Raw genomic sequence first — 9770 nt, 5'->3', positions numbered from 1 at the left:
TTACACACACACACACACACACACACACACACACACACACACACACACACACACACACACACACACACACACACACACACACACACACACACACACACACACACACACACACACACACACACACACATTCAGGACTCATCTTTGGCCTTTCACTAAGTCAGATTGAATATCTTTTCTGTGATAACATTTTACAAAAGCAGTGATAAGCAAGATAAATGCAAATCCACAATGCACATTTGTATTTGTACAGTCATCCCATGTCAGTGAGACATGCTTTCATTGTAAAAAAACTTAAATAAGTAAATAAAAAATAAATCTTTAAAAAGAATAACAGATTAGTAAAACATTCAACTGTTTATATTGTTCCTTGATAGGAATATTAAGGAATAATATAAATAGTAAAATTATAAGAACTCATTTCTGTTTCATAGAAATTAATAAAGAAAAGTAAAAAAAAAAATAATAAAAAATAAAGAGTGAGAAAGAAAAAGAGAAAGAGAGTGATGAAAAGAAGTTAAGCCTTGATGCTTGAGAAGCTGCAATGGAAGGTTATGGAGGAAACTGTGGATGCTCAGAGTGCAGTGATGGAACAGTTCAGCTTCCTTCATCACTGTTAAAGATTGAGTATGTTTGGTCAGGAGCATAGTCTCTCTCTCTCTCTCTCTCTCTCTCTCTCTCTCTCTCTCTCTCTCTCTCTCTCTCTCTCTCTCTCTCTCTCTCTCTCTCTCCTGATTATTTATAAGTGTGCCTGGAGGTGTGGGCATAAAGGATAGTTTGGGATTTTCTTGTGAATTTTAGCATACCTGCAATTTAATTTGCCAGGAGCTTCAAGTATCAACAACTCTTTCAGTAACACTGCATCAGCTTGATTATCTTCAATAAGGATGAGTATATTATGAACTCTAGTTACTCTTGTACTAAAATTGTATCTTTATTTTGTTTAAAGTACATAATACATTGGTGATTTCATGACAGAAAAATGTCATGAGGAAATTTTATAACATTATTTTTTTCTTTTACTTTCACTTTATACTTATTAATTAGCTATGTTTAGTTGTGAATCTGGAAGAGTTTGTATAAGCCTAGGATAGGGCACATACTATGCTATCTGATTTTTAGTCTTAACAGTTATTATAATGGTGAATGCGTGGAGAGACTGATCACTTTCTTCAAAACCAGTCTTACTGTTGTCATTGAATTCTTTTGAGGTTACAATATTAAAGCCTCACTGAATGTTCTTATTCTTATGTTTAAGATATATATTAATATTACTGATTAACCTGATTTTGTCTGTTGTTGGATACCTTTTGAAAATCTGCATCATTTCCTGTCAAAAGCTCTACTTTGAGTCATGTTTCTGCAGCCAAGCAGAGCAGGAAGTCAGTGTGGCATTTCACTCCATCTGACCATACCTGTCCCAGAAATGTTAGTTAGAGCTTTGCTATGGGTTCATACCATTTCAAAGTCAAATAATGATTTTGATGGTACTTTTCCAACAGCAGATAAAAAATAGTAGTAACAATATTTAGTCATACTATTGGGAACTTTACACTATTGGAACCATAGGAAAATGTGTGAACCAATGAAACTTTTTATGTGAGGAAATTAAGTAAGGGATGCATGAAGGTCTCATCATGTCTGGCACACAAACATTACGACGTATCCCCAGCATAACATTACCACTCAAACCTCTAGTTCGGAGGGTGTCTCATATAGTACTTTCTGGGTGTGGCATAACCACCGTTCATTAAAGAGTTATTCTCTTGATCCTGGGGCATACTTTCATGTCCCCACTTATGACAGCAATTTGGAATGGGGTAGTTTTTGAGGAAGGTAGGAAGTTTATTTGGCATGACAAATGAATTATGAAAAATGGAGTACCTATGAAAACTTGCCTTGTTCTCATGGATGTTTCCAGAGATCTTAATATGACCAAGGACTAAGTCAAGTTTGTTAGGGCATCCAGTCTCGATAAACAGCCTCCCTTTTTTCTTCAGTACTATTTCAATTTTTCTATAAATGGCATTAAACTATCTAACCAGCTGTAATCTCAAACATTATTGTTGTTAGTATTGTATTTATATCTCTATTAAACAAACATGTGAACTGTGAAGCAATGATATTTTAGCTTTATAAATTGTGTACCATTTTTCAGTGAAGGTTACTTACTGTATACATACTGCACAAGACCAGCGCTGGCAGATCTCGTATGGTAGGCTTTAAACTGTTATTTTGCCACATCAAACAGTTCACTGCGAATAGTATGACACCAAAGATTGGACTAGAGAGAAGAGTTGCAATGGATCCAATATTGTAGATACAAGACTTGATGACTTGATGACTTAATGTAGTGATTGTCAGAAGTCGAGTTGCTAACACCACAGTTGCTTCCACTGCTATACTGTTTTCCCTTTGTCCAAAGTCCTGCTAAGAATCTATCATGTCTCAACATTGTCAGATTAGCAAGGCCTTCAGAGTGAGGGAAAGCATTGAACAGTAGTAATGAGTGTGAATACTGCTCTGCTTTTGGCTATGACTATATATACTGACTTTATTGTAGGTTTTCTTGCACTGCAACACTATCACTAATCATGACTGGAAAGTTATTCAGTGTCTTTTGGTATCACTTCACAGATTATACTAACAATCTTAGTTATGTTATGTATGGTGTAATGTTGCAATGCATGGCACTTTGTTTACAAATATTATTGCTTTTACTAGAAGTGGTACACAATAGAATATTTCCTGTCTGTTTGTGCTTTCTTTGATGATCGGGCTTGATTTTAATGGTTTGAGTTAGGTATTTGCTTCGTATATTTGTTTATTGGAAGGAAAAAAAAATGACCGGCATTGTGAAGATCAGAGTACTTGAAAAATACTTAAAGTTAAAGAGAGGAGAGTTCTTTAAGCCTCAAAACAAGGTCGTCATGGAAACTTGCTGAGCATCAATGTGTCAGCCTTGTGTCCACCAGTTAGAAAGAGGAAGAGAGAGGAAAAAGTCAACAAAGATGTTAATTTGGTAATGAAATGAGTTGTAATTCTCATAAAGGTTGAATCATTTTGAAACATGAAGAGAAAATATGTTAATTGAATGTAAAACGCAATAGAAGTTGTTAATAATTCTAGATTTTAAAAGAATGCATTTGTGGAAACACTAGAGAATTATTGAAGTTTTTATCAGTTATGAAGAGAATGTTAGAATGATTTGAGAGTTAAAGTAATGTTGAAAATGTAAAGTGAGTAAACTGTTCAGTATGATGAAAAATAGAAAATTAAATCAATGTAAAAGTCAATTTTTACATACCGTTTTCTGTGGAATGGTTTCTTGCAGGTGAAAGCACTACTTCTAACAGGACATTCGTGTGTGTGTGTGTGTGTGTGTCTCTCTCTCTCTCTCTCTCTCTCTCTCTCTCTATATATATATATATATATATATATATATATATATATATATATATATATGTGTGTGTGTGTGTGTGTGTGTGTGTGTGTGTGTTTGTTTGTTTGTTTGTTTGTTTGTTTGTTTGTTTGTTTGTTACGCATGAGTGCCCTGCTAGTACTATTGCTTTCACTTGCTGGACACCATTACTCGGGAAACGGGATGTAAATACTACTTACAAAACTTGCAAGACAAAGGTTACATAGGCAAGTACAGACATGTCCGGTTATTTTAATAAAATACTTGTAGTGGAAAAGTTTTTTTTTTTGTGTGTGTGTGTACCATCCTTTCCTCGTCTTATCTGCTAGAAAGATCTGCGGCTCGTGATCAGAAAATTCGGGAAAACAAAAAAGGATTATGGTTCAACAAATGTTTCCAATACCCAATAGTGTTTGTTCTGCATCATTACTGTTACTGCAATTGGTACTGTTACTACCACTGAGCTACCACTGGCTCTTGATATCATTAATACATTATAATAATTTGTCATTGTTCTACAGTAAGTTACTACTGGTAGCTATATGTTATAATTATTGATATTATTTCAGTACAAAATAACTGCAAACTGTGAAACTGGATGGAAATTATCAGTATTATTATTATTATTATTATTGGGGTGACGTACGGCAGTGCACATCCACCTTGATTTTTGTCTTTCCCAGCCACTCTGTCTGGCATTACTAGTGTAGGTATAACTGCTCACGATATGACGCAGCTGCCTGGCGATGGCTGAATGTGATTGGTGTGTGCACTACATCACCAGCGAGAGCGAGGAAGGAAGACTAGCAGCCAATCAAATAGCGGGGCTGGTGCCATATCCTGGACATGTTGAGTGCCACTTGCCTCATTACCATATCATTAAGATACTGAAATGACTATTTTTGTTACACCAATTACTAAGTTCTAACAAGTGTGCTATGTCTAAGTGATGTAATTAAGTTAGATGTATAAATAAAGTTATTGAGTAAATAAATTAGTAATTGGTTCCTAAATAAAAAAAAAAAAAAAAGACAACTAGTATAAATAATAAGTAAGCCGAATTTCACGTGTACAAAGTAGACAGGCATGCACAGTAAATCCGTGTCTTTACACGTGGAGAGGCAGTTGTCGGCTTTGTAGCGCGTCACTAATGTTCACATGTAATTTGACAGGAACTCATTTATTCGTAGGCTAGTTAGTAATGAGAATATTGTCGTACCTGTGTGTGTGTGTGTGTGTGTGAAAATAGATTATACATTATATCCTGATGTTCATCCTATTCAGTTCAAATTTTATTCAGTTCTTTGGCAGCGTGTGGAGAAGGAAGTCGAGGAGGAGGGAATGCAAAGATTATGTGGTCTGCATGTCCGTTCGTAATAAAATATAATGAGTTTTGTAGTTTGATTGACTTTTACGCATGTTTCTAACCGAGTAGTAGTAGTTGTTGTTGTAGTAGTAGTAGTAGTGGTAATAATGATAGTAGTGATTGCTGTTTATCATGTGTGTATATATATATATATATATATATATATATATATATATATATATATATATATATATATATATATATATATATATATATATATATATATATATATATATAGAGAGAGAGAGAGAGAGAGAGAGAGAGTTTTACTTATTTGCTTATTCATTCTTCTTTTGTGGACTTCACAAAACTGTTTCCTTATTTCACTTCTTCAGGTGACGGAGACGAGGAAAGCTGCGTTGGTTGAAAACCCAAGTAAGTGGCAACACTAATGCAAGGTAGAATAGACAGCATTTCTTCCAAGGCTCACGGGAAGCCAGTCTCAAATGTTTCTACTCTGCATCAAAACTGAGAGAGAGAGAAATAATGAATCGACAAATTATAGCAGGATTGAATATTTTTCTCCACAGTAATGTAGTATTAGTAGTTAATGTTATGTATCTTACCTTGTTCTTTAATATTTTCAATATGAATTAATACTAATTTATTATATATTCAGTTATATTCATTCGTGCAGCCATTCACTCATGCATTCATTGATTCATGGCAAATCAAGGCCACTTCTCATCTTGCGGCAGTAAGACTGTGATCAGTGAGAGTTTTTCAAGGACGTTGCATCATAATGCGCCCGGAGAATGTGTGTGTTGGGGACGGGTGGCATGGGTTAGCCTTTACATATTTGCTTACCCAATAAAACCACCTCAGTTTATTTAGGTATAGAATCTTTGGTCTTGCCGTAGCTTTTCGTCTCACCAAGGCGAAAAAAGAAAACGGATTGCATCACTGTATGAAAGAATTTTGCTATACAGACTAATGTATTCTGAGCAGGCAAAGGAAACTGGGAAGTGACAGGCGCTGGGATTTCTTCGAACATATCCTGAGAAAATCTTAGTGCTTGTTTTTTGTCAGTCCATTTATTAGCTTTTGAATATATCATGTCTCTCAAATACCCCCCCTCCCTTCCTCTCTCTCTCTCTCTCTCTCTCTCTCTCTCTCTCTCTCTCTCTCATGTATGATAACAATAATAGTAGTAAATGGCAATTAACATACTATATAACATCATCGGTAATAGTTGTTGCTGATATGGAATAGTGCGCCGTTGGGAAAAGTGAATCACCAGCTTGGAACAGACAGCGCTCCCGCCCATTTTTGTTTACAAGTGGAGAGTGGTGAGTGGTGAGCGAGTATTGAGTGGAGTGAGTAACAGTTATTAGCACAGTATGAGTAAGAAGGACGGTGGTGAGTGCACGGAGAAGGTGAAGAGGTACATGGAGCAGCAGAACAGACCGTACAGTGTGAATGACGTGTTCATGAACCTGCACAAGGAGGTGGGCAAGACGGCGGTACAGAAGGCCTTGGATCACCTGACAGCAGTGAGTGTTGCTTTGTGCCTGTGGAAGACACGCCTGAGTTGTTTTGTTCTGCCGTCTTGCTGGTTGTTTGGTCACTCTCTGCACTCTTCTTGGTGGTATTGTGCAAAATTCACCATTCGTGTTCGAAAGTAGCCCTTTTTTTTTATTTATGTATATTTTTCTTATTTTCCGTTTCGTTTACAAAGGATTGCCCAAACATTTATGTGAACAGTTTCAGCTAAAAAATACTGAAAGGATTCTTTATAGTTTTTTTTCCGAAAATTACGAAAATTTTCCCGATTCTCGAAAATACACGAAAATCTTCCAAGGATAATTAACCTTCCCGCAGGGCCTGGCTGGAGGACCTGCCCCCCACGACCTCTCCATAGTGTTGCTAAAAATATTAACCAAACCTAAGCCGGGGGACCCCCTGGAGGTCTCGAAAAGATTATTAACCTAAGCTAACCTAACCAGGAGCTATGTTCCCAGTGAACCCCCAAGAAAAGGCTTCTCATCCTAGCCTCATCTAACCTATCCTGGTAAAAATACAGGAACACTACTCCCACATGGACATCCACTATGAACTACTAATCTAAGTTATTTTCCTAAATATAAGCCAAATTAGTACAACTTATGCATCATACATAACACTGAAAGACTCGGACTTTTTATTGCAGCTCTGGTTTTGTTACTAATAGAAAATAAATAAATAAATAACTGACCTCCCCCCCCCCGACAAAAAAAGCCATGATACTGGAATTGCCAGTGTGCCTAAGACAAGATCTTATCTCAGGAAGGATCAGTGCGAGAGAAGACATATGGCAAGCAAAAAGTGTATGTGTTCAGCCAAGACCAGTTTCCTCCCCTGGATGAGACTCAGCTGCAGGAAATGGACAGAAAGACTGCAGAACTCGGTGCCACCTTAAAGGAGAAGGAGAAACAGCTGTGTGAAGCAGACACTCAGCTCAGGCAGCTGCTCTCCACACCCACCACGCAGGAAGCACACGCCAAGGCTACACAGGTACTGCTCTCCTCTCTTACAAGTTGCTTATCGTTACCATTATTATTACTATTGTATGTAAAAGGGTACTGAATGAAAACAGCTCACAAAAGTACCAATCCCTAAAGAAATGTCAAAAGTATGTACCAAAATTAAAGGGTGAGTGTCTTGAAATTTCCCTCTAGTCTAGGAACAATACAAGTCATAGGAAGGAGGGGTAAAATAAATCAGGCAGAGTTCACCAGTTTACTAGAGTTTAGCATGGCTTACCATACCACAGGAGAGTAAAGACCATTCTTTCTCTTTGCCTCCGCGGTCCCAGATAAAGGAAGAAGTAACCCGCCTGCAGCAGAAGCTAAAGGACCTGACGGAGAACCGCGTCCTGGTGTCCAAGGAGGAGCGAGACAAAGTGGTGAAGGAGAGCGACGCCATGACGAGGCAGTGGCGCAAGAGGAGGAGGATGGCGATGGACATTCTGGACGCTATATTGGAGGGTTACCCACACCCCAAGGCACAGCTGTATGAGGAGATAGGCATCGAGACGGACCAGGAAGCGGGGGTTACCTTGCCCAAAGTTTGAAGGAGGCCATGACGGAGGTGTTGTTGTTGTTATTGTTTCCATAGTATTTTTGGAGCTTGATTATTTTCTTTTCTCATTTTTCTATGTATTGAGAGAGAGAGAGAGAGAGAGAGAGAGAGAGAGAGAGAGAGAGAGAGAGAGAGTACTACCAGAGACCTCCACGATTTGCCATTTGTCACAACTGATAAGCCATTTTATTTACGTAGTGTCATGAAAATTTATAGTTGTTATGTTTTTCTATTAAGGTTATTGATTTGTAAAATGGCAGCATCATTCATTATATGGAGATTCCTTATAGTGAGTTGTTTTCTTTGTCTCCACATTGCCATGATACAAAGAAAGGGTGGTCTGAGAGAGAGAGAGAGAGAGAAATATCCATTTGTCATTTTTTCTTTAATTGTAACTATATTATTTACCCACAATGCTTTATCTGCCATGACATTCACTGGCTTCTTTCTCGTCATGTTTTTATTTACTTACTCATTTACGTACCTCGCTTGTTTCTGTCTACCTGTCATATTCTTTTCAGTCATTTTACACTGATCATGTCTCCGCATTTTTTCGTCTTTCCTGCAGTTTTGAGTAAATATAACTTCACTAATCTCTCATCATAGCTAATGTCACTGTGTGTGTGTGTGTGTGTGTGTGTGTGTGTGTGTGTGTGTGTGTGTGTGTGTGTGTGTGTGTGTGTGTGTGTGTGTGTGTGTGTGTTGCCATGCGCCTTGACTTTGGTGCCCGTCACTTCAGAGCAACACGTGTCTTGCAATTTGGCCTTGAGATAATCGGCAGGTGTTAATTGAGTGTTTTGAGGCAGTGGCTTTTTTCACGCTGACTAAGAACTCGAGTCCACCAAGAGGTTATCTTCTATTTCACCAGACAAAGACTTCACTGGCCGTTGTCGTCTAATTAAGAGGAAAAAAAGGAAAAGAAAAATCTAGAATCAGAACTTAATATTCATAACATTGTCACCACGTCAGTCAGTGTGTGTGTGTGTGTGTGTGTGTGTGTGTGTGATTCACAGTTAATATGCATACAAAGGTCAATGTATATTGACATTGTTATATTAGTCGAAATCACATGGAGGTAAATTTATTTTGATTCGATTTTGTAATAAACTTATTTTATACATTTTTGTTTATCTGCATTTGTTTTTCATAAGGTTAACTTGTTTCTTTTTCCTTCTACCTTTCTTCTTTTCTTTCATAATATTACTTTTAAATACACAGTGAGGTATAAATACTCATTGTACTGCCAAGTGCTTTCACCACCACGCAACGAGTCAACACATGTGGACGCAAATTGTATCAGGAGGAACAATGGACTGACTGATTTTTTTATGTCCAATTGGTCGCGCTTGAATTCAAGAATGCCTTTTTTTTCTCTCTCTTTTACCGGTGAGTGGCCATAGCATCAGAGCTGAGAAGTTGGGGAAATCAATCATCTCTTTGTTTACTCATGATGAACAGGTCCAATTTGAATGGCAGATGCATTGTTGATTAGTAGTCAGTGTGTCATGTAAAAGATGATACGTGTAGAAACTTGAACCATCTTGCAGTGATAATATTCGGTTAAAGGAGGAGGGAATGGGATAAGTATGTTTAACAATAATGAGGTAGTGTCCTCAAAATGTAGTAGAAATTTAGACTAGCTACCCATTAAAATGCCTAATTTTCTGTGGCGGCCGTAAGTTGAGGTTCGGGTACCCGTCACCAGAGGGCAGAGTATTAGCCTTTTATCGATCCCTCAGAAACTTCCCGATATCTTTCTCACTCCTTGCAGGCCTGCCATCTTGAAGCTCCTCCTGTTACTATCTGTGTCCGCTTTGTAAGGAGCCTATTATTTGACGTCCATATGCTTGCTTTGTATTTCTGTGGTTTGGAGTGATGTGAATATGGAGAGTTTAATGGCATTGTTTTGGTTCGAAAGTTTTGCAG

At 37.6% G+C, this 9770-nt stretch overlaps 1 protein-coding gene and 1 long non-coding RNA gene across 2 annotated transcripts; one reads left to right on the top strand and one right to left on the bottom strand.

Moving 5' to 3' along the window:
- Window positions 1–10: 10 nt before the first annotated feature.
- LOC123510048 lies at window positions 11–4871 on the bottom strand. The gene is made up of 2 exons (XR_006676360.1): window positions 4638–4871; window positions 11–3382 (listed from the first exon to the last, which is right to left on the bottom strand). It is a non-coding gene; the product is annotated as an uncharacterized LOC123510048 (long non-coding RNA).
- Window positions 4872–6016: 1145 nt separating this feature from the next.
- Window positions 6017–8962, top strand: LOC123510047 (homologous-pairing protein 2 homolog). Its single transcript, XM_045264814.1, has 3 exons — window positions 6017–6277; window positions 7050–7277; window positions 7579–8962. Exons 1-3 carry the CDS (start codon window positions 6125–6127, stop codon window positions 7834–7836), a joined length of 639 nt encoding a protein of 212 aa, XP_045120749.1. The 5' UTR covers window positions 6017–6124; the 3' UTR covers window positions 7837–8962.
- The last annotated feature ends 808 nt before the right edge of the window (window positions 8963–9770 follow it).

Source organism: Portunus trituberculatus, chromosome 28 (genome assembly GCF_017591435.1).
Source record: "Portunus trituberculatus isolate SZX2019 chromosome 28, ASM1759143v1, whole genome shotgun sequence".
Taxonomy (NCBI): domain Eukaryota; kingdom Metazoa; phylum Arthropoda; class Malacostraca; order Decapoda; family Portunidae; genus Portunus; species Portunus trituberculatus.
The sequence above is the reverse complement of the archived record's forward strand: the minus strand, read 5'-3'. Positions and strand labels throughout refer to the sequence as shown.

What these genes read in the sequence shown, in the direction of transcription:
- LOC123510047 (XM_045264814.1), top strand. Translation starts at nt 6,125, where the DNA reads ATGAGTAAGAAGGACGGTGGTGAGTGCACGGAGAAGGTGAAGAGGTAC. An exon ending in CCTTGGATCACCTGACAGCA is followed by an intron (nt 6,278 to 7,049) that starts GTGAGTGTTGCT and finishes ATCTTATCTCAG; the next exon opens with GAAGGATCAGTGCGAGAGAA. An exon ending in CACACGCCAAGGCTACACAG is followed by an intron (nt 7,278 to 7,578) that starts GTACTGCTCTCC and finishes CCGCGGTCCCAG; the next exon opens with ATAAAGGAAGAAGTAACCCG.